This window comes from Drosophila grimshawi, unplaced genomic scaffold (assembly GCF_018153295.1).
Source record: "Drosophila grimshawi isolate 15287-2541.00 unplaced genomic scaffold, ASM1815329v1 contig_44, whole genome shotgun sequence".
In the NCBI taxonomy this organism is placed as follows: domain Eukaryota; kingdom Metazoa; phylum Arthropoda; class Insecta; order Diptera; family Drosophilidae; genus Drosophila; species Drosophila grimshawi.
Window position 1 is genome coordinate 18,645,143 of NW_025063240.1, and position 25,806 is coordinate 18,670,948.

The following is a 25,806-nucleotide window of genomic DNA, read 5'->3' on the forward strand; positions in this document are numbered from 1 at the left end:
TGCGTGTGTGTGTGTGTGTGTGTGATGAGTAGTGTGCGTGTATCTTGTATCTTTGTATCTGTGGGATGTGCACACGTCTGCCGCTGATCGCTTTTTACTCTGAGCGCGCTAAACCCGTGCCGTTTTTGGCTTTGTACTTTGCCGCTGCTGCCTTTGCGGCATGTTGCAAAGCACAGGCAACCAAAACCAAGCAACGAGGCAACGGAGCCAACCGAGCCCACAAACCAACCAACCAACCAACCAACCAACCAGTTCGGGCCAACACACGAGCGAAGCCAAAGGCAGATCGTCGCACTCATTGATCTTAACTTTGAAAACAGTAGCCAACTACTCTACTACAGAGATCTGGGACTCTTCTTTATTTTGTTTTTTGTTTTTTGTTTTTATTTCTGAGCTGGGGTTGTGGCTTCATGCGAAGTGGAGCGCACGAAAGCGGCCTGCACTTTGTTGTTGTTGTTGTTTTTGTTGCTGATGAGGGTTTTTTTTTTTTGGTTAGCTATACTTAAAAAGGCGGCCTTTTGTTTTTTATTTCGGTTATTCGTTTTTTTTTTTGCGCACGCAGGCAAATTTTAATCTCATTTCGAATGCCCTTGCAAAGGATTTTCAAATTGATTTCTGATTTCTGCTGATATGCTAATGTCGTAAATAAAGCTGTAGAGGGCACTTTTGAAGTTGTTGTTGTCGTTGTTGCTGTTGTTGCTGCTGGTGGTTTTTGTCGGTCAACTTGATTGGGGCGGCTTAAGTCGGAAGCTATTAATTTTAATTGACGTGCTACTGTTTTTTTTTCGTGGCTTATTTTTGTTGTTTTTAATTTTTTTTTTATTTTGGTTTTCTGCGGCAACTTTTGATATTGGCGGCCCTCTTTTACTGCTGCTGCTGCCGTATATATATGTATATTTTAAGCTGAGGCTACTGTATGGCTTAGCCAATAAATTCAGTGGTTAAACTCACCTGCTTGTGTGTGTGGTTTTTAATCCATTTATTTGTGACTGCTGGAATTTTTTGTAGCTCAACAGCTGCCATGTTGTTAATGATTACTTATGATGATTGTAGCTTGTTGTATTTTTTATTTTTTGCTTGCTGTAATTTCTTCAAGTTATCAAGTTGTTCAGCACTGTTTGATATCAATGCACATTTTGTGGCACTGCAGCATGTTCATTTCTGCACATCTTTATTCGTATATTTTTTGAATGCACTTTGAAAAAATCTTTGCATCAATGCGTACATTTATTATTAAATGATTTTCTTCTTATTTTTTTCTTTCTTTTTCTTTTTTTTTTTTTACTTTTTTCTAACACTTTGAACGACCGTTTCACGACAAAGTGAGTGCGATGGGGAGAGTGAGACTTGAGATTGGAACACGTCCGCACACGTCGAATGCTCGAAACGGAATGAAATTTTTACCTCAGCTTGTTGTCGCTCTTTGCCAGCGTCGCTGTTGGCGTCGCTGTCACTGTCGCCGTTGACGTCAACGTTGCCGGCAGCAAAAACGTTTGCGTCGCTGCCAACTGCCAACTGCAGCAATCACATGTGCGCTCTCTTGCCCTATCTCGCGCTTGCACTCGCTCTCTCACTCGCTCGCTGACTCGGCGTGGTCTCCGTTTTTGTTTAGAATACGCAAAATAATAACAAAACTAATAATAAACTGCAAGGCAATGCAATTTGAAAGAATTATGCGAGTAGCGCAGAGCTCTCTCGCGCTCTCTGTCGCTCTCTCGCTCAGTCAAAGCTGCGCTGCGTCGCAGCTGACGTCGGCTACTTGTTAATAATCGTCTTACGATTATGGCCGCTTTTATCAGCGCCTTTGATCTGCTTAATCGAAAGCCGAAATGGCTTCTGGTTTTCGTTTCGGTTTTTTTGGTTTCTTATTTCGGTTTTTCAGTTTTTCGTTTTTTTTTGGCTCGCCATCTTTTTCGCTTCGAGTTTGTTGCCTAAGTCTTTTGTTTGATTGCTTTTTTTGTGTGTCGCACATTTAACGCACTTTTAATGCTAATTTAGTGTAATTGCAGTTTTGAATGCAGTTACGTTTTATGCGGCCATCATAATTCGCTCAACGCATATTTTTCTGTGCTGTTTTTTTTTTTGGTTTTAATTTTATTTTTAATGCGCCGCATTTTTGTGTTTTATGATCGCGCGGCATTTCTTGGAAGGAACCCGAAAGAGCTCGCTGTGGCCCTGGGATAAACGAGTAGTATTGTGGAATATGTGGGACGGCGGCTTAAGCACATAAAATCTCAATAAAGTAGTCAGATGCGACGGTTTATCTAATTGTATATCTAAAATATATATGTATATGTATATATAAAATGGCTTGTAGAAATCATGTGGCATATGGATGCTTATTTTGGTAGGGACTCCACGGCCCTGTGATACGCATTTTCATTTCCATTTCTATACGAAATTCAATTAATGACCGATCATTAAAACACAAAAATATCTTTTGGCTTTGATATTGCGCCTTTTGCCGGCTGCCGAAATCGAAAATATTTCAATCTTTTATGATCTTTCAACGCCGCATACTTGATTTTAACTGCTCATCGAATTGGTAGCCATAAAATTGTATTTTGCAAATGTGTTTTTTTTTGTCTTTATTAGGCTTGCTTCTTTTATCGCAGAATAAATTGATTTTCCTTGCGCTGGTCGTTTGCTTAATAGAGAAATTTGTAGGCCTATGGACCAAAAAAAAAAATAAAATCGAGATAAAAGACTTTGGCGGCAGACTTGAAAGTGAGAATTGGAAAGGCAGTGCAATAATTTTGCATTAAGTACGAAGTGAGCGCGTACGCAATTATTATGCGGCGACATCTCTGGAGATTATGCTGGATGCTGGTTGCTCGCATTGCTCATACGCACCGTGTGGCACTTGCTCTTGCTCTGGGGGCAATTAAAACGCCGCCGAACGCCGCACGCGATGAATGCCCATAAACATTTAACGCGCAATCAGCAGGGAGTAAGTAAGGTAGTAGTTGGCTGAGGGGTTCAATTGGACGGTGGAGAGGGAGGGGAGCCCGTGTAGATGTGTGTATGGATTGTAACTCTTGTGGCAACAATTACAAGAGTCGCGCACACACGACTTTGAAAGCCGAGCATAATGATGTCTTCGCCTTCGGAGAGGATGACCATCGTGATCATGATGAAGACGAGTGCTACTTTTGCTCCACTACCACAGCAAAAGCAACAGCAACAGCAACAATAGCAGCAACAGCAGCAAACAGAGCAGCAACGAGAGCGGCAACAGATGGATGCGGGACATGGACATTCATTTCGCTTAAGCGCACTAACCGGTCGGTGTCTTTGATCCTGGCATTCTATTGTTCCGTTTCAAAGGCCACTATTATGTAAACAATCGGCAGCTTTGATCTTGGCCGCATCAAAGTGTTGCCGCCACCTTTCATCTTTTGCCGCATTTGCCCAGCGACGCCAGCAGCAGCAGCGGCAGCAGCAGCTGATAATGATGATGATCATGATGATGATGATGCTGATACTGATGCTCATCGTGTTGATGTTGCTCATAATGTTGCTGAAGAAGCAGCCACTGCGTAGTTAAAGCTGCTGCTGCTGCTGCTGCTGCTATTGCTGCTGCTGCTATTGCTGCCACTGAGCCATATAATTTCGCATGCTAGGCTAGAACACCTGGAGCCGTGTTATTGTTGCTGCTGCTGCGGTTGCTGTGGCCGCTGCTGATCTTGCTGCTGGCTATGTTGCTGCTGTTCATAACTTTTGGCATAATCTTCAAAGTCGCTGTTGCCGCAGTCGCAGTCGCAGCGCTTGACATCAATCGTGAGAAGTCTCAGTTTCCCTCTCTCTCTCTCTCTCTGTCTCTCTCTTGCGCCTTTCTATATAACTTGCTCTAAACACTTAGGTTGCTCTTGATAAGCAATTAAAATTTTCAGTCGATGCACAAAACTTTAATAACGGATCAAACTCCCAGCTCTGAGTCAGATTTACGGTAACAGCCTTTGATCCTTTTGTCTGCAACAGTTGCTGTTGCTGTTGCAGCTGCCCGGTTGTTGTTCGTGTTCGTTTCGCAAACTACAACAATGTGTGGGAAAAGCAACAGGTGCTATAGTTGCAGCCAGTTCAACAGCTAGTCAGTTATTCAGATTTTTAACTCTAATTTCAGCAGATTAACATCATAATTGCATCGCTCTCTGTGAATAAAATTCGAAATTTATGCGAGATTTTAAATAACTTGGACCACCTAGGACAACAAGTACGTATTATGCTATTTTGTGTCATTAAAAAACTTAAGTTCATCTGCAAATGAATACACCTCTAGTGCTTAAGCCATGCACAGATTTTAATTAGTATTCAGGTTTAGGAATACTCTAAAAAGCTATATGTAAACTGAAAAGATTTTCAGTGTCTATGGATTCGGATTTAACTAAAAGATATTTTATATTTTTTTTTACTTGTTTTCATGTTTCATTCACATAAAAGAAGAGAATATATAAGTAAAATAACATTCCGAATCTGTTGAATTTTTGACCAAGTTTTGTGAGTTGCAAAGAGATCTCAATCTGAAATAAAAAGAGTATTCACTTTGGATTTGGGTTCTCCACAGTGGCTGGTCGATGGCTGGCAAAACGTAAAATTAGCAACGGCAACAGCAACTTGTCGAGTCTGGTGTTTGTTGGTTTGTTGGTTCGGGGCCAGAGAGCTGCTGGGTTATGGGGCATTTGGTAGTTAGTTTCTTGCTCTCTCTCTCTCTCTCTCTCTCTCTTTCTATCTCTTGGTGTTTGTGATTGTTGTGTATGCTCTCCACGCTTTACGCTCCACGCTGCCTCGGCTCAGTTGGCGGCAAATTGCTGTTGCATGCCCGTCGTCGACGACGACGTCGCTGGCGTCGGCAAAACAACAAAGCGGAATCTCTGCATTGGGCACACGCCATTCCCAACATCAAAGCGCCGCCGACCGAGGCACAGATTTTCTGAGGCTGCCGCCACCGTTGGGGCAGCAGCAGCAACTGTTGTTGTTGTTGCTGCTGCTGCTGCTGCTGCTCATTTGTGTTTTGAGGCGCATTGTGCGACGCGCGTGTTAAGTGGACTGTTAATATGAAAGGAAAGTTCGACAAAATATAAAAAAGAAGAAAACAAAAACAACATTTGCCGCCAAATAAATGCAGACGAAGGCAGCCAAGACTCCTGGCAGCCTTCTTCTACTTACTGTCCAGTTTCAATATGTCTCTCTCTCTCCCTCTCTTTTTCTCTCTCTGTCTGTATTTCTGTCTCTGTCTTGTGTCTGTTTGGTTCTTAATCACGAAACGCATCGGCGGCGTATCACAGTAGCACTTTAAACGTAAATTGCTTTTAACATGGTTATTACAATCTTAACGTTTGTCTGGCCACGAAGCACTTCAGGCAGCAGCAGCAGCAGCAGCAACATCAGCAACAACCTGTTGCCTGTTGTTGTCTTTCTTCTTCTTCTTGTTGCCAGTTGCCAGTTGTTTTTTTTTTGTTTTGCTGCATGCAGTTGACTTCTATTGCTGGCTGCTGGCTTCGCTTGTGCCCGTTAGTTTTGTGGCCAGTTGTTCGATCATCATCATCGTAGCTCTTTGTCTTGTCCCGGCTGCGTTTCATTTGGTAGATTGTTGTAATTATGATTGCGCGATTATGATTGGATTAGTTGTCGGTAGCTTTTTGCCTTCAAGTTTCGCCTTAATCGAAATTGTTTTGTGGCGGAAATGAGGCAAATGCCAGCTCAGTTCAGTCCAGCTGCTAATTAGTTAACGCTCTCTTGCAAACCGGCAACAGGCAACAGCAGCAGCAACAGATCAAAAGGGCAGGCCGCAGGATTAAGTCAGCGAGCCTTTTGTTGGCCAACTGTTGCTTTTTGTTAATGTTGTAGTTGTTGCTGCTGTTGTTGTTCATCTTGCCGATAATCTTGCATTTAAATATTTCGCAGGAAGACACGCAAAATCCGCTGACTTGTCACACCTTGTGGCCAGGTAAGTTCACCAGCAACTGCAACTGAAAACTGCGGTAACCGATATGCATGTATTGTTGCATGTGTGAGTGTGTGTTTGTGTGTGTGTGTGTGTGTGTGTGTGTGGCAGGTGATCAAAGTGCGTGCCGCTGATTAAAAAGGGGGAATTTGTCGCCCTTCTGTTACCCTGTAAACATAAAAACAACAAAATAGGTAAGCGAAACTAAGCAAAATATGTTATACAGCTGTCATCAGCTATAAGCCTGGGATATCCCAATATGGTGTATATAACCAGGGTTTCCCTGTTCCTAACTGATTTAAGGTTATAAAAGTGGGTATGTAACTTTATGAGCGGTAATCCGTTTATTGATATATGCCCACATATTTCTCCATCTATATATATCTATATCTATTGATCTGAGATACACTTCAAATTTGGCTTCTCATTTGTATCCTGATATCATGGAAATGTTACATCTAGCTGCTCCTTTTCGTATAAGCCTCTCTTGTCATCTGTAAGTCAATCTCTCTGCTCAAATATATTAATAGGGTATCAGGCAGTGTGGCATACATTCATCGAGTTCTGTTGGTTTTGCTGCTGCAACGTAAGTATTTAATTTCAGGTAAATTTGTAAGATAAATAATTGTCGCTTACCTGACGCGATGCGCTTCAAAGAACTTCATTGTGTTTTGCATATGCAGCGAGCGCCTCAACCAATGTCGTGTAGAACTTTGGCCAAAAGGACCTTCAAAAGGACCGACACCGACACACCACTGTGTGCGTGTGTGAGTGTGTGTGTGCGTAGATTATGGACAACTGCAACTGCAACGGCGACAACGACAACGACAACGAGCGGCATTGTTACCCATCACTTGGGCCTTTTGTAATGTCTCACGCTGGGAGCGGATCACAACAGCGGGACATGCGACGATCAATAACGCTCAGCCGCACACTTTTGAAGTCGAGCTGAGCTTGTGCTGCATCAAATTTAGGTGGAACTGCGTCAGCATGTGCATGTGTGTGTGTGTGTGCGTGTGTGTGTATATATGCCATGGCTGTCAAAACACTCAGAATGTGCCACACACAGTGTTCTTTTATAAATATATATATAAGTATATATATGTATTTTTTTTATATGTATATTGTTTTTTTCATATATGTAGTATTTCGGAGCAGATTGAAACTTCACTGGTCGCATGATGACGAATCGGAAATGGTCCCCGTCGCGGCAACAGCATTGATAATCAATAAGCCGAGAAATGTAAGACCTCTTACACGAGCCGAAGACGACACAGAGAGAAGACGACAGCGACGACGACGAGGAGGATGTAGACGGGTCTCCCGCTGAGCGCTCATCAAATTGTGCCAAGATTTACGAGCCCCTTGATTGAGTTTTCTTATGCTTTGAATACGGCAAACTTCAGACAGGACCACCACACAGGCTGCACTGAGCTGCCAAACAGCGACAGCGTAGAGATGCTGAGATTTCGGGCTAACAAACATTGTCTTTCTGGCCTTGTCTTTGGCAGCCACAGCGAACGTGATTCGCTTCCTTATAAAATGACAAATTGTTCGGATATCGCAAAACATGTTGATTGAGTGCTCCAACACTGTTGCAGACTCCGTTCCACAGTTTGGATTCTGTGGCAATTTCGCGCAAGCTGAAGAATTTTTATCCATAGCTTACAACATTTTGCTTCCATAAATCTATAAATTACTTGCTATTTTCTACCAAATTCACTCTAAGAGTTTTACGATTTTATAATGATGTTGATTACGCAAGTCAAAGACGCTTCTCATAGCTTATGCTTCAAATAATATTTATGGTAATGATTACATTTTGGTCAATATTTATTGAAGATAGTCTCTCATGGTTTTCGTCTTGTTAATAAGGTAACCGCTTTTGTTTTTATTACCCCCAAGGTTCTCAGACATATCATAATATAAATAGCCTCATGGCAGCTATAAACATTAACAATCTTCCAAATGAGTCTAGCTTAGGCATTACTGCCGACTTCTTAACAACTTAACTTCTTTCATATCAGTGTAACTTCTTTTATTCAAATTTGCACTTGATAATTTGTATTTAACAGCAATCGGCTGAACAAACATCCGACTTAAAGCGGAAGCAACTTCCGCATCAGTGTAAAACACCTGAGTACAGTAAACACCTTATAGGCAGCAGCTGTTTCCAGGTACTTTTCTTCTATATAAGCCACATGTTTAATTCAAAGCTTTAGCATTCACTTCACAATGCATTTTATATTGGTATTAGTATTTGGGCTACTCTGCTGTTTAATGCTGGCTCAGCAGGTCAGCAGTCAGGAGTACGTCTATCCTGAATATCCAGCATATCCTGAATATCCTGATTATCCAAATAACGATACAACAACAACGCCTTCAATAACATCTACACCACCTACAGTTACTTCAGCTCCAAGCCCGGACACACCAAGCTCCACATTATCACCGGCCATGCGACGAAGATTGATTCTCCTGCGGATATTGAGGCGGAGATTGAGGCGCCAACGCAGACGTGAGCGGCGAATGCGTAGGCGTCAGTGGCGCAGAATTCTAGATGCGCTGTACTCAGAAGTGAGAAGAAGTAATGAACAGCATTTAGTTAAGCATTAGTTAAATCATTTTTAATAATAATTAATTTGAAATAGTCTTGATTAAAGTTGTTAAAAGATAAACAAACCGAAAAACTTTTATGAGCCCACAAAAATAGATCAATATTTACTAAGAATCCATAAAATTTCTATAAGAGCTGTCTGCTGTAGCTTCAATTTATTCGGTTGAGGTAGGTCGGCTTGTTGTTCGTTAAATACGGCGTAAATATAGTCTTTCTGCAACCGATTATTGCCATGGCTGGCATATGAAATACGATTGCCCATTTAGCCAAGTTTGCATTGTTGTTTATGGGATGACAAATTGCGCCTGATATCGCAGCATGTTGATTGAATGCACACGCGGAAACCTTGTAAACAGGACGCGGGCATGGAAACAGAGACTCGGGATTTGCTGTAACTGGCTGTGCTTTTTCGGACCCATTCCCATTGCCTCATTCCTGGCTCGGTGCCGTTCCTGTTGTGTGCGCGTGCTCACTCGTTTTGAGGCTCGAGGCTGAAGCTCCTCGGCTCGAGAATCGAGAGCCGCAACGGGCGCGTTTCTTACACAATGCAGCCGCATGAAAACCCAAAGAAATAAAGAAATAAATAAAACAGGCAACAGCATAAAAAAGAATAAAAATAAAAAAAACACAAAGAAGACTCGAGATGCCGACAAAGTAATAAACCAATTAGGACATCAAAGTGTTCAACCGACAGCAGCAGCAACAGCGACGTCGACAGCAGCCGAGGCAGAGGTACTGGCAACAGCAGCAGCAGCAGCAGAGCCGCCTGAGATCACAGAGATTTGCGCTGATCCGACTTTAATTCTAAGCTACAAAACGCAACCTACATATGTCGCCAGCTCACCTCAGCCCAGGGGTCTCTCTAGGCCTCTCCTTACCACTCCTCACCTCTCCTCTCCTCTTCCTAACTCTCCGCTCTCCTCTTACACCTTTCGCTACTGCTGGGAAATCGCTTTGTATTTTTGTCTTAACAATTGTTGTAGTTTGTTCTTGATCAGCACATGCGGAAATAGGTAGGAAGTCTGTTGAAGGACTAACGGAAATGGAATTGTTGAAATAGAAGCTGTTTTTAGGAACTAAGAATTCGTTTATTTATTCCAATATAAGTTCAAATATCAATGTTTACAATTAAAACTTGATAACTTCTTTATTTAGATGTAGTTTCAAGAGATCTTGGCAGATTTCTTGATTCAGCAATGGCAAAGTCAAATATTTATAAAATTGGCAACTAACTGTGCTAATTGAAATGCGTTTTTTTTTTTGCTTACCTCAAATTAATTTCGAATTCGCTTTCAAATAAACTTTCCTTAATGCCAAAAAATACTGCCTTATGGAATTATGCAGATTGGGTTCGTTATCATTTAAATCATTGTCGCATGTCTGCCTACAGTAGCCGTTTGCTCCAAAAGACCCGAACCGACACCCCCGCCGATCGACCAAATGGGGCATTCATTAGGAATTTAAACAAACAGACAAAAAAAGAGCATATAATTAAGGCACAACAAATGGGGCTCGGTCTTTGATATGTTGATATGGGACAAATACTACTAATAACTGAAATCAACAACAACAACAACATTATTAGCAGTAGCTACTAAATGAAGGCATAATTAAATCATAAAATGCTGAGCACCTCATTAAAATCGCTGAAATTGCTACTCGGCTTGAGAGCGACAACAACAAGCTGAAACCAAAATGAATATTTATTAATAATAAAAACAATATTTGTGTATATATTGATAAACATTTTTGTGTATTAATTCAAATGGCGCTTTGTCGCTGATTTGATTGGATCATCGGATCAGTGATCAGTGGCGGCATATCTTGTAACGGCATCCATCTCACCCCCCTTCATCATCCGCTCCTGGCATGCGGCGTGCTGACGCAAAAGCCCAGTCGGAAGCGGAGCTCAGAGGAGTCTGAGAAGTCGTTGTCGCCTTCGACGCTGACGTTGACGTCGGCGTCAGTATTTGAGTGGGGCACGGCACGTGGTAAACGAGATGCACGCTTCAAAGGCGCCGGCCACGGCCCACCTAAAAGTCTAAATTGAATACGAAAACAGCAACAGCAAGAGGCAAAGGCTTTGCCTTCAGCTTCGAGTTCGGCCTAAACTGGTTGCAAACGCACATAAACCATTTAAGCCGAAAAGAAATCGGTGCGCTGGCAACTCTAACGATTTAAAGATATGGCCAGCACCACAGCGGGCCAAAACCAAAAATAAACAATCAAAATGCTATTTTCAACAGAATTTGTTATAAATTACAAAACTTCAACAAAAAAAAAAAAACAATTCAAGCTAATTTAAATCATTTTTATCGATCGAGTAGCGAGTTTAATCTTATCTAACAATTTCTGTATCTGTATCTGTATCAGTATCCGTATCTGTATCTGTATCTGTATCTGTATCGGTATCTGTTTCTCTATTTATATCTGTATCTGTATCTGTATCTGTATCTGAATCTGTATCTGTATTTGTATCTGTATCTGTATCTGTATCTGTATCTGTATCTGTATCTGTATCTGTATCTGTATCTGTATCAGTATCCGTATCTGTATCTGTATCTGTATCTGTATCTGTATCTGTATCTGAATCTGTATCTGTATTTGTATCTGTATCTGTATCTGTATCTGTATCTGTATCTGTATCTGTATCTGTATCTGTATCTGTATCTGTATCTGTATCTGTATCTGTATCTGTATCTGTATCTGTATCTGTATCTGTATCTGTATCTGTATCTGTATCTGTATCTGTATCTGTATCTGTATCTGTATCTGTATCTGTATCTGTATCTGTATCTGTATCTGTATCTGTATCTGTATCTGTATCTGTATCTGTATCTGTATCTGTATCTGTATCTGTATCTGTATCTGTATCTGTATCTGTATCTGTATCTGTATCTGTATCTGTATCTGTATCTGTATCTGTATCTGTATCTGTATCTGTATCTGTATCTGTATCTGTATCTGTATCTGTATCTGTATCTGTATCTGTATCTGTATCTGTATCTGTATCTGTATCTGTATCTGTATCTGTATCTGTATCAGTATCCGTATCTGTATCTGTATCTGTATCTGTATCTGTATCTGTATCTGTATCTGTATCTGTATCTGTATCTGTATCTGTATCTGTATCTGTATCTGTATCTGTATCTGTATCTGTATCTGTATCTGTATCTGTATCTGTATCTGTATCTGTATCTGTATCTGTATCTGTATCTGTATCTGTATCTGTATCTGTATCTGTATCTGTATCTGTATGTGTATCTGTATCTGTATCTATATTTATACATCTGCATCTATATCTTTGTCTATATCTATATCTATGTCTATATATACATACATATATTAGGGTATCTGATAGTCTCAGTACAACAACCCATGACATTCTTAGTTGTTTTTCTGTTGGTCACCCACTGCTTTATTTTATTGGTGGGGGGCTGCTGTTGGAGATCGATTTGAATTGGAATTTCAAAGAGGCCGCATTTCATTTCACAAAGTCAAAACAGTTAATTTATATCATGTCGCGACTACTGGTCTTACTGATTTTGCATTTTGTGCGACTGTTCGCGTCGTTTCGAAATTGAAATATGAAAATGAAATCAATTTGGGCAAAGAAAACCTGATTAGCAGCAATCACAGACGATATGCAGGCGGACTTGGTTCAGCTGTGTTATGTTCGATATGAATCCCAAACTTTGTCAGATTATAAATGTACATACAGATGTGTGCGGTCATAAATTGTGCTATTGATTTTACGTTTTTGAATCGGTAACGAATTAATTTCAAACATGCAAATCGATGTTGAAAACTGAATGAAGATGCCACGAAATCGAAATCAGATGCGTATACGTTCAACTAACCAAATCAATAAGTTAAAATACATACAAATACAAATGCATAATGCATCTCTGTACAAGAGGTACAAGAGTCCTTTGTGCCGTTGGCCTTGAGGCTGTGGTGCGTAACTGAGTAGCCGTGGACAAGGACATGGTGTCAGCAGGTGCACCACAAAGGTGCCGCTGAGCTCAGCTAATTTCAAATTACACACATCATTCGTCGCTGAGGATAAGTAAGAGTAAAAGGGCAGGGGGTATCCGGGGGGTCAACAGCGTAACTAAACCGCTTTGCAGGCCAACCGCAATTGACAGCGCGCCCATTGCCTTGCTCGCTATGATCCTCCTGCACATCAAAAGCCGCCGCTCCGCCCGCGCCGCTCCCTTTTCACGTCCTCATCCTACTCCTCATCTTCACCGTCATCTTCGTCGAGATATCACTTCTAATGTGCGTGCAAGATGAATTTTTCGGCATCGTGGGTGTGGCTTATTTTAAAGCAATTAAACCATAGTGAAGCGTGTCTTCTCAGATTGAAGCGATGCCGAGCCCTATAGCGAACACGGTGATCTACGAGGACACTTTCAAGCCATTGTGTGCCTGTCTTTGCTTTCATCTCTGCCGCTCGAACAGTGGGCGTAGCTAACAGTTCGCTTATGCTTCGAGTTGATTACTTGCTGCGCAAAAGACATTTCAAATGGCTGAACAAATACTTCAAATTACCGAGAAGAAAGAGTTTGACAAGACTAGATTTTATACGTCTCGGCTGGGCATTTATCGTACTCTTAAGGATATTAGAAACACTAAATGTGCACTGTACAAAATAGCAGCAGGATTTGAAGGATTTTCATATAATAAATGCTTAGAACTCCATCTTATTCTTATAAATACAGGCGAGTTCTGTGTCAAACTTTTTATTTTGAACAATGCAAATGGTGAAAGGTCAACCTAACCATCATTGCAGTTTCTGAGAAATTAAGGATTTTGTAGTTTTTTCTCATCCATTCAAATGATGCCCCTAAAAGTACCCCTCTTTTAATGCAAGGCAATTTAGCCGATATGTGAACCTATTTTGTGTCACCGGTACGTGCACATGCTATCCTAAACAGCAGCATAGATGTTATTATACAGTATGCAAATAACGTTCGTTAAGTAACCTAAATTCGTTAGACTTAACTAACTTAACTAACTACTAGGAACATTTTAATACATATTTAACAGAGCTGTTGCTCTGACTGTATAACAGCGTGTCCTTAGAAAGTGGGACTGTAGCAAACAAACAACCTTCGTAAAGTGAGCTAAATTCGTTAGGTATTTAACTACAGATTCGTTGAGTGCTACTGTTATGCTAGCCAAGTTTCAAGCCGCATTTAACAGAACTGCTGCTCTGGCAATATAACAGTGTGTCCTTAGCAAATGTTCCCCATAGAATGAACCTCAAATAGGTCGAAAACGGTAAAAGGAAATATTTGCTGCGGTAAATTTGTCTTGAACTTGTTAGGAATAAATATTTTCCCTTAGCTTGCAAAAAATTGATAAGCAGCTTAATTTAAACAAGTGCCGCTTGTGGTTGGTAGTTCTTGGAACTAATTGGACTGAACGAATACGCAATTTCCTTGAAAATGCGTGATAACTATCAACGCCTGCTGATTAAAATCCGTGTCGCTATTGTAAAGATGCTTAAGGATAAGTGCAGTTGAATGCTGTCAGCTGTCTGCTGTCTGACAAATACGCTTTAAGTAGAAAGTTCAAAGGACATTATAGTTCGTATGGGGCAGGCTTTCAGGCATTATTTGGTGTCTAAGCCTTGCCATTTATCATGCTCGGCGTCGTTTCGCATCGCATCGCATCGCACATCTTTATATCGCTCGGGCATGCATTATGCTTCAGTGACAACAATAACCACTCGAGAGCTAAACAAACCCAAGTCAAATACTTACGGCACAATACAATAATCAAAAAGGGGGGCCCAACTGAGTGGGTGTCTAAAGTATGGAAGAGGTCAACTTGAGTAGTTTTTTCCCAAAGTGTTTTGTTAGCTTTTGTGCATGAGAATATCCTGTGAGCATATTTGCAGCAATTTCATATTCAAAGCAAAGTGTTCGAGGGTCACGCCTCAGAGCGCTAAGCAACTGTCCAAATCAGCAGCAGCAGCAGCAGCAATGCAAAAAAAAAAAACATTTACAAAGCACAAAGTTTACAAAATGAATGCTTATTTTAGAGAGCTGCAATGTATTATTAATGCAATTGCCAACGAATATTCCATAAATTATGGAATGCTTTTTGAATATTTATTAACACTTTAAATTCCGAGTGTTAGTTTAGTTTTATATATATATTTGATATCATGCATATGCAACGTTCGCCAAACAATACTCTTATTTCGGTCTCCAAACTACAAACTAAACACAAATTAATTTATAATATTTCCGATAATTTTGACAAATTATGGTTGCCATTGCAATAACAATCAAGCAGAACCATTCGACTGTTCCCCGTGGAGTTATTGAATACCCTGTAGCTGAGTGCAACCGCTGTGGGTAGTATAATATGTCATTACTGTACCAATACCATGCATAAAGTCTTAATTTGGCAAAAGTTGCTTAAGTGAAATTAACATAGCTTTGCCTTTGGTTTATTTAATTAACATTTTCGAGCCTTGCATTTGCTGCCTGCTTGTTTTTTTAGTCTCTCCTGCAATTCTTCCCGGTATTTGTTTGCGTAGTCAACGTAGCAAAAACAATTACTCTGGAATGAAGTGTAAATATGCCAGCTGAAATATTTGTTTAAATTTTCAAGTGTTGTTGTTTTGTTAGTTTTCTAAATTCAACAACTACACACGCAATGCACTAATGCACCCCTTCCCTCCCTTAAGCATGCCTCTTTATACCCCCTTTTGCTTTGCTGTTGTCTGCCCATTTGGCACATTTAAGCAACCAAAACGCTGCGAGAATTCAATGAGATTGAGCCAATAAGTGACCCACACAAACACAAACACACACACACACTCACACACTCACACACTCACACACACACAAATACACACACGCACCTAAAAACACACACACACACACACATTGAAAGGCTGCCCCAAATGCCGCAGCTTTGTTGAATTCTGGTTGGCTGCAAAGTGATTTACGCAATTAAAATAATTTCATTCAAATGGTCTATAATTCAACTGGCATTTCATGCGGCTCTGCAGCATCCACTTTCCACTTTCTACCCTACCATGCTCACAAAAAGCACCCACAGTCCTTGACAATTTATACACACACTTTCACACACACATACAGCCGCAGACACACTAACCATAAATCTGCTGTAAAAATGCATACAAAACTATTAGACACAAATTCATAGATTATCGCATCGGTCACTTTTATCATTCGCTGCATTATACAATGAATGTTAGGTCAGCAAGGATGACAATTGAACATGAAAGTATGCTCTATAAATTAGCACTTAACTATTCATATTTATTGAACTATATAATAATTTTGAATATTTATTTTTATTTATTGCCGCACTTAGCGACTGCTAATAATACTAAATTTTAAATATCCTTATATTATCTTTTTGTGAAAAGAGGTAAGGCATTTTAAAAGATCTCTCTTTCTGATAGTAGTAAATAAAATATATTTAAATACAAAAAGCTCTAACAATAGCAGGATTTACCTACTGAAACTTTTAAGTATGTTCGACTCTAAAATAAACAAAAGAGCATACAAATTGGAAGAATTCTAAGTTGCTGTCTTTATCTTTCGGGTCATTTGTTGAACTGGCGCACTGTTGCAAAATATTAGAAACCATAAAATGCTTTCAGCGCTCAATCCTAAAATGTATTGCAAAATTAGCGCATAAAAGCTGCTAAATTGTAGCGGTAATAAATGTCAAAAACTGAGCTCAGGCTTGTTTCGCGTATGTGGGTGTCTATGTGCCTCTGTGTGTATGTGTTTGTGTGTGTGGATGTGTAAGTGTGTGCCTATGTCTATGTGTATGCTTTAAGGCAGCAGCTTAAATATTCAACCTTTCTTATTATTGTTGTTGTTGTTGTTGGCATTGTGGATGTCACGACCGCTCTCAAATCAATATCGAGAATGCTACTGACTGCGACTGCTGTTGCTACTGGGCAACAAATGTGGCTAATGCCAGGCCATTAAATAAAATCTATCAGGCCAAAATTACATGCTGTTGGCCATGTCCGTCAAGAAGCGCAGGGACAACAACAGCCTAGTCGATGCGACGCTTGCTTAGGCAACCACAAAAATTTGCATAAGCAGCGCACATCAATTTGAACTCAGGCAAGCGTAAAAAGATTTTTATGCCAACGCAGTCACAAAATAAATTCTAAAATCCTAACTCTGTCTATTGCTATTCTGTGGTGTATTGTGTGCCCTAAAGCGAATTTGGTTTGCATGTGGCCATTTTGCGGACAACCTGATTATATTTACCACGCGGACATGCAGAAGGATTAGCGCTGCTTTGTGGCGAATTTTAATAGAATTACAGTTGCGTTGCGCTCAGCTGCAATCGTGCGTTCGCAAATTGTTGTCGCAATTTCATTTCATTCGTTTTTTATGCGGCTTGTCTCATTCTCATGCTTTTGTTAATGAGGCATGTATTTCGATATTTCAATTGAGATTCCAGTTTTGCTTTGATGCTGATGGTATTCGAACAACGCATATTTTATTTTAAATACCCTTTTGCCACAGAATACATGAATTTACTATTGATGTTTGCTAACCATAGTTGTGGCTTCTGCTTGCAAGCAGTCCACAACAAATGCTGGAAAAAATGCAAGCAGTTTATTATTTTATTGCATACTTTTAGGTGCTCACATACGATGAGTATAGGGTTCCAGCTAATTAATTATTGTGCCGCATTCTTTTCGAGCTGTTAATAAATTCATTTTTCATTTGCGAAGCAATTACTATCTTTGTGCATTATAAAGGTGTTTTTTCTTTTGTGGGGCTTAAAATGTGGTCATTCCACATAATTTTATTTACGCGCTGCTTTTAAGGACAGAAAGTGCTCGCATTGCTCACACAAATTAGTTTGCTGCATTACCTAAACTGGCCTTCCGCAAGAAAACCGCAGCATACTTACATGGGCACACAGGGGACAAGAAAATGGTTTTAGCTCGGCCATACAATTTCCGATTGTCCAAAATCAAGGCCAACTTACCACAGATAGTGTAATTTTTGGCCAACTTTTTCAATCGAAACTCAACTGGAGATTCTTGAATTCAAACAGATATACTTTATCTCGTGAGCTAATCCTCTCGAGATCTCTGAAGTTATGGCTGAACTATGACCTAAAACAGAATGTCCAACTCGGACAAATCGTTACAAATTTTCCAACGACATGGTGCACTTGAATCGCAAGGACCAACCCTATTGAACTGTGCTCAAAATATTATGACGTCATCTAAAGAAAAAGATTTCACTCGCTGGGCAAGCGGAAATGAGTCGAAATAAGAAACTGGTTCTTTAATTTGGGCATCTAGGACCCATAAATTAAATGAGTAATCAATCAATCGGACAACCACATTCCCGATTTCAGAATTAAAGCTAAAAAAAAGATTTTAGCACTTGCGCTTTCCTCAAATTGCCAAAATTACAGGACGCAACCCTTAAAGCACGCTTGTAATTTCAAAATCTACTAACCTCACTTGAATGTATCTTAGAATTGCTACCTGAATGCAAAGGGAATGCAACATTTCGGTTAGCAAAATGTTGATTTCTTAGTTTTCCTCTTTAAGCCTCTTCGATTTATTTGCTGACCCAGTTTTCAAGTATGCCCATCTTCCAACCACCTGGTAGTACTCGAGTGAGAGTTTCGTACTGTGCTATGCTGTGCTGGGCTGCCTGGGCTGTCTGGGCTGCCGGGCTGTTGCTGCTGTCTATAATCCAGAGATTACATGTGACACACGCATACGTTGCAGCTTATTTTTCATTTCTTCGGCTGTCGCTGCGTATTTCCTAGAGCTGTGAGCAGAATTGAATGGTCAGGGAAGTGGGAGGAGTGTGGAGGGTTGTGGGGCTGACGGCTGCTGTATTGCAATGTAGTTTTGCATAAATAATTGAGTAGCTTATATCGAAGAAATGAAGAACCCGAAACGCACGATTTAAGCTGTCAATTTTCAATTTGTTTTGTAAGCCTCCCAAATCAAATAATATCAAAACACGTAAATTGCTTCTTTTTTTTTAAATAAAAAATTGTTTAATCGTTCTTCATTTTGCACTGTTTAATATACATAGTTGTTGTTGTTGTTGTTTTTGATTTAGCACATGTCACAAGAACAACAAATTTACAATTTCAGCTTTTGTTTTTTTTACTGGCAAATGTTTTTCGTTACATTTTTTTCTCATTTTTTGGCGACATTTGCATATGGCTTTTGTTGTTGTTTCTATGTATTTGTTATATTTGTAATGCATCTATATATTATGTCATGCTTACGAGCGTGTTCATTTGTGTTTGTTATTGATTTCGACTGCCCAGTTATAAATCGTATAATAGTACTACATTATAATACATATTTTGACTAGAGCGCTATGTTTTGTTTTTGTTTTACTTGTTTGCCTTTTTATTTCAACAGTTAAAAGTGTTTGTTAATTATAAATAAGTTTCGTTTCATACATATCAATTGCTTTATTTAAACGCATAACTAATAACTATGCATGTTTATTATATTTAGTATATTAAGTATATAGCTTATACTTCTATGGGGAAATTACAGGCATACCAAAAAACACACAGACTCTCTCATTCATACACATAAAGTTCTAATTAACTGTTAAATATCGTACAGGAATTCGCATTTGTCTGATGACCTACTATAAAATTGGAATTAACATAATTTGCTGTATTAATACTACCTATCAAATGCCTCGTTATTGCCAATGCTGAGATACAGATACAAATTGGCTGGCATATGTATTAAATACACTTATATTCAAATACATCTATTTATTTGTAGCATTTATTAACGTTTTACATTTTGATTGAGTATTTGAATTTATACGGTTAGTTATGCATTTTACACTTGACGGAATATGGGATGACAATGGGAAGTTTATCGTTTTTTTTTGTTATCTATGGAGCAACATTTGAACTAAAAGTTGAAGGCAGATAAGAGAAATTGTTTACATACTTTGTACATATACCTTCTCTTCTGTGTTATAATGGTAGGTAATTATATATTATGTTACAATTAACCAGACATTTGTATGTATTTGTATCAATATATATAAATATGACTAACATTATTGTTACATTTTATGCTGATTGGAATAAAAATAAACGGTTATGAGTATTATTATAATTGCCTGCATTGCAGTAACAACATTGATTATAAATTATAATGTGACCTAAGATTAGATTTAATTTTAATTTAATTGTAGTCAAATTTTAAATCACAACGCGCAGCCGACAGTTTTAATTACATTACCGATTTCATTACATTACATTTGTGTTTGACAAATAAAAAATTGTAAATTCTGTTTATCTAATGAATATATTTTAATGAAAATATTTTTCAACGGCACTTTTATTAAGTTAGCAAATTCTCTTTGTCATATTTCGACCCAATGTCCAATAGCAAATTGCTAAATTAAATTAATTTACAAATTTTACGAACGAACACGCCGAATGCGAATTGCAAAACTATTAATGTTTATATTAAATGTTGCAAAATGTTTGTAATTAAATGTAAATTTTAAATTCTACAGCGACAAAATGGAAATAATAATAGATTCAGCACATAAGTTTTGATGACACAATTTTTACATAAAATTAGTTATCAATAAAAGTCAATTTTAAAATACAATTAGCAGTGGAAATGGAAGGAAATATGATAATTAAAACACAATCGTTGGAGTTTTTTTCTTCTATTTGTTTTTGTTGAGTTAAGTGGCCTACTTCTTATTGTTTGCCTTATCAGAATTATAAATTAATTGGTATTTATTGGCGAAAAAATAGGATAAATTTACCGTTGATGTGAAAAAATTGTACTGCGCAATTATTTGCATGATATGGCAATTAATTTATTCATTTTTATGGGCACTCAATAGCCAAGTTTTGTTTTTTTTTTGCTTTTTTTGCCTTTGTATTGGTTTTTCTGTGGCTGCTTCGTTTTTTTTTATTTTTTTATCTAATTATAAAATTCACCCCCGCGCGCTCATATTTATTTATTTATGTATTTAAAGGGCCATCATAAAATCTCTCGGATTTTGGTTTGTTTCTGTTTATTTGTTGTTAAGCGATACATTTCATGTTGCAATTATGTTAATAAGTTTACGTTAGTTATTTACATGCTTGCTTATTGGAACTATACAAAATACACATTAAATGTTAATCCGTTTGCTCTATGTGTGGGGATTATGCAATGAGGCTTTAGCCGGCTGTGAGCCATCATTAATTTTTATATATGAATTGCTAGTTTAGAACTGGCAAATGGGCCTTAATAGACTTAACTAGTTAAGTGTTTAGCTAGCCCAGACAGTCATACATACACACATACACATACATATAGTGGGGATATATAGATACAAAACAGATTAGTTAACGCTTTTTACCACGCCTCCAAGCGATCATCTGTGGCAGCTGCGTTTCGGGTGGGCGTGGCATGTCTCGCGACAGTTACTGCTAACCGCTGGGGACAGCTCAAGGACGCGTTTAGTGGCAGCTCCTGTTGTTGTTGTTGTTGTTGTTGCTGCTGCTGCTGCTGCCGTTGATGTTCTTATTTTAATGTCACTGTCACTGGCCGCGAGAGTGAGACCATGTCTGCTGCAACTGCCCCATGTGGCGAGTGTGGCAGCACAATGCTGCTGCTGCCGCTGACTGTAGCCGAGCACGAGAGCCAACAGCATGACAATTGTCAGCCAACTGTACTGGCAGCCGGATGAGCCCGTTTGCATTGCCTCCGGATGTTCACCTGAAATTATGGCCCGAACTAATTTCAACTTTATTGCATTGTCTGTAGCTTAGATGTTAAATATGTTGTTGAACAATAAGCACTTAATAAATGCAACCAGTTGGCCTCAATAAGTGTATGCATTTGTATCTTTGTGTGTTTGTGTCAAGTTTGCTGCTTCTTATTATTGTTGTTGTTGTTGTTGTTATTGTTATTGTTCTTGCTTGTCTCTTTATTTGTTGCGCTCTGTTTGGCTTCTGCACATATAAGTGTTTGTTTGTTTGCTTGTTTGTTTGTAGTTGCTCTTGTCAGTGTCTATGTGCACGTGTGTGTGCTTAACACATGGATATTTAATTAATGTGCAGCTTCTGTTTATCTAGTTGGCCCAGTTGTGCCTCAGTTGTTTTGTGCATTCAAATGCAAATATGGACAGCATACCAAATTAGTAAATTTCATTTGAAGACTGACAGAAATCTCATTTACGTTATTAAATTACCTGCCAAAAGTTTCCCAAAAAAAAGATTCGAAAATCGCCTCATAAGAGTGTGAAGAATATATTAAATTTAATTGCCAATATTAAGTGAAGTGTTTACTCACACATACTCAAAGGGTGTGTACACGCGATGTGTGTGTATCTGTACGATTAATAAAACTGTAGCTCAAGGGAGCCAACGCCTTACACACACGCCAGCACACACACACACATACATACATGCTTGGTGTGTCCTTGTAATTGATTGAGTTCAATTTTTCAAGCAATTAACTTTTGCACTTGAAACTCAATACAATGTGCAAACAAACATGGCAAGCGTTCAGCTCTCAGCACGAAGCACGCAGCACTCAGCCAGCAGCTGAACAACTCAGTCCAGCTGCCCCATGACGCAACGGAACACGCGACGTATACGCAATGTAGCAGCTGCTACATGGCTGCTAACGTGATTGGATCGTAATAGCTATAAATATTTTGGTTCACTGCATAAAACTAAGAGTAGCATGGAAATATATATCTTAAATTAATATTTTGAAATTCAATTTCTAGCTTAAGCTTAACTGAAGTACTTTTTAAGATGTTGCAAAAATGCTTTGCAGCTAAATCGGAGGTCGCAAAATGCCGTCTGTCTGTCTGTGTTATGTTTAAGCGCGATTTGCGTCATATGCGTGCACATCTCTGGGTATGGCACCCTCAATTCACTCTATGCTCCCCTGCCCTGCTGGCCACAAGCTTCAATTTGAGCTTTTTTGTTTTTGTTATTGTTGTTGTTGATGCGGTCTGAGCTGCGCCAGCAGCTGCTTAATAAATTTCTGGCCGCAGCGCTGAAAATAAACATATTACGCATACGCAATGTGGAACGGTCTATAGCCAGAATTGGGATGTACTTGGAGTGCGGGCAACAGAGTTAGGTGTGATGTGGGCGAATGTAACACAATGTATTTGTTGACAGGACAGGAATTATTAATAACGTACGTGGCGCACATAATTCATCATCTGAGCTGAGCTGTGAGCAGAACTGAGCCGAGGGCAGGCACAAGGCCTCAGAATCCGGATTGCCTAAAAATATCTTTGGGCTACGGCTGTGAAAACACAAGTCACAAACCTCGACTAAGCCAAATAAAAGCGCATAAAGTGGAGAGAGTGTAACAAAAAAAAAAAACAAGAAGTTCTCAAAAAGAAAAAATAAAATAACATCCAAGTAAAATATGCAAAATTAGCGCTGATGGATTTTCAGGAAGGAAGCAAGCGGGCATGCAAAGACGGCAGGAAGCAGCTAAGCAAGTAGCTACTAGCTTCAGACACACAGCCATAGACCGAAGCGCAGACAATAGAACACGTAGGACGAACGACGAGATAAAGGACGAAAAGGGGGTTGAAGCAAGCAAGCAGCAGTAGCCAACAGTTGCGTTGTTGGGTTGACTGCAATGCACGTTAGTTTTTGAGTGTTTTTATGAGCAGCTTTGCATACTTTGGTAGTATTTTTACATTTTATAGCGCGTTTTGTTTGTGCAGTCGCCGGATGAAGACGAGTAATGTTTGATGTCTGTGCGCCAGAGGAGCAAGAGCTGAGAACACAATATGAATCAGACAGACAGAGAGAAAGAGAGAGATTGATAGAGATAAAGAGAGAGAGAGAGAGAGAGGAGTTAGTTGTAAGTGCATCTCAAGTGTTACACTAAGCGCCGATTTAGCCTGATTTGGTTAAAGTGGGCATTCAATTAGCATTTACTCGCATATTTTCTTTTGCACACACTTACAATTTGAACCGCTCTTGAACCGCTCCACTCAAATCTTTGCCGTTTGCTTGAGTGCTTGTTTTTTTTTTCTTTTTGTGTGTTCTTTTCAATTCTTTCGCCTGCGTATAATTGTAAAAACATTACACAGTTCATTAACGCGCTCGGCTGCTTTCGTGCTCCATTGCACACTTATTGTTAAATAATTACCATTATCAAGTGCAAGCAAGTGCGAAATAGCAAAAAATGTTGATTGCCATTAAATTGTGATTTGACACAAAATTTCCCAAGAGTTTTTCTGCCCCCTGCCCGTCCCAAACGTCACGTCTCGTATTGTGACTCGTAAATTAAGTCAAACACGAGCAACATGGTCAGTGAAGTGAAGTCCTGGCCTTTGTTACATCTCAAACACTGTTGAAAAAAATGGGGTTTTAAGTAAGCAAAAGCAAAGGAACTTCATAGATTTTTATGAGATTATAGAATGACCATATTTCAATGACTATTGTTGAACATCTTTTAAGTTATGTTCACATAAATGTATATACATATTTATCTTCTCGTCTATAAGAACTCAAACAAAATAAATTAAGTTCAACTTCAACTTTAAAAGATTCTGATTGCGATTGCAGTGTAACCGTATTTGAGTTTGCTCGAATTTTCACTGAGTCACGTTTATTTTCCGGGCTCGTTTCCGTTTGAGCCCGCCTCTATTGTTTAACTTTGCGTGCTTTTCAATTATGCATTAAACTACCGCTTATATTACAGTCACTATAAAAACTATTCGCAGCTGCTGTCGCTGCACCCGCTGCCATTCTTATTCCCACATCTCTCTCCCCTGCTGTTTGACACTGTGCACATCCGGCTTGAGCTTGATAAGTATTTTACCACTTTTATCGCTGCACATTCAATATATGTATACCCCACAACGGCAGGGGTAAGCCAAGTGGAGGTAGCCTGAGGGAACTTTGCCACGTTAAGGTATATAGCGACCTCGAAGCTGGACGCTTTTTATTTTGCTACTTATTTTGTCGCTCGAGAGAGCGAGTTTATAAATAAAATGTGCATATGCGACAACGGTCGTGCACGCAATGGCTGTGCTTGGCAGGACACGGAAAATACTAGCGCGCGAACAAAAACCGGAAGCTATGAATCGCTGTTGTCGTCCTTCGCCGTGTCCCCGTCCACGTATACAATTACGTCTACGCTCCACGTTCCACGTTCAACGTTCAGCGTTCACGTTCACACCCTCGTCCTCGTCCAAGTTCCCATCCTGTTATTGTTTTCGCCACACACGTCGCGGTTGGCAAAAGTTGCGCCTTTCGTATTTCAGGATTGTTTTTCATTCTGTGCTGACATTTACCTTTCTGTCATTAATTTTAAGCTGCACTGTCCAAATTAAGAGCACTTCTTCGTGTACTCAAATTAATGCCAGCCATTCAGGTTTCGCAGCTTTTAACTTAAAATTTACCTTGTTAAACAATATTTCAGTTTATATTGAGCAACGTAAGCCATGGCAATCTTTTTGCTTCGAGCATTGGCTGATAGTAATATGAATATTTTGACATAAAATATCCTCTTTAGTTAATTGTTTTTCACTAGCTAGCCAAAACGGCTTTGATCTCCTTATATTATGCTTTACGCGTTTCAAATTTGTTGTTTCTATTTCAGGCATTAGTAAAGTTAAATTGTTTTGTCGAAATTTCAGAGCTTCAACTTGAGGAGCTGTTATCTTTGAAATTTTATCGGTTAGGAAGTCTGCCTAAAAATAAAAAAAAGTAAGTTTCTTAATTCCTTGTCTGCTTTCGCTCTGCGCCAGTGTTTCACTTTGCTTAAGAAGCAATTGAAAAGTTTTGATTTTCATTTAATTTTTATTTTGATTTCTGTACGATTTTGTTTTGGATTTTATTTTTGGCACACAAAACTGTTTATAAAGTTTTGGATTTAATGCGCAAATACGCATTATGGCCCTTCTTCCCTTATTCCAACTATCTATCTAACTGTCTATCTGTACGCCTGACTTTCAGTTTGTTTGTCTGTCGTTTAGTCCATTCGTGTATCTATCTGGTGGGGTATCTTTTTGGTCCGACATTTGTTTGCTTGTAATACTATCTTTTAACAATATTGTCGTTGCTCGTTTGTTGCTAAAATTTTGTTTCGCTGCAAAAGTTTTTGCTCAGCCTGAAATAATAATTGAATGTCACTTGAACGACAAGTTGTGCTTGGATTTAACCCCGCCCCTTTCTGTCTTCCTCCTTTGAGTTTGAGCCCTGTTCG

The 25,806-nt window shown here is 39.2% G+C and overlaps 1 protein-coding gene across 2 annotated transcripts in view; it reads right to left on the minus strand.

Moving 5' to 3' along the window:
• Positions 1–20,469: 20,469 nt before the first annotated feature.
• Positions 20,470–25,806, minus strand: part of LOC6557358 (junctional adhesion molecule A) — a 90,814-nt gene continuing 85,477 nt past the window's right edge. The window contains exon 7 of one of the 2 annotated variants that reach the window (XM_032743130.2): positions 20,470–21,345. In XM_032743130.2, coding sequence (XP_032599021.1) covers positions 20,984–21,345 — 362 coding nt within the window. In that variant the 3' untranslated portion in view covers positions 20,470–20,983. The remainder of the gene's footprint in view (positions 21,346–25,806) is intronic. The other variant, XM_001983703.2, reaches the window with a different exon arrangement.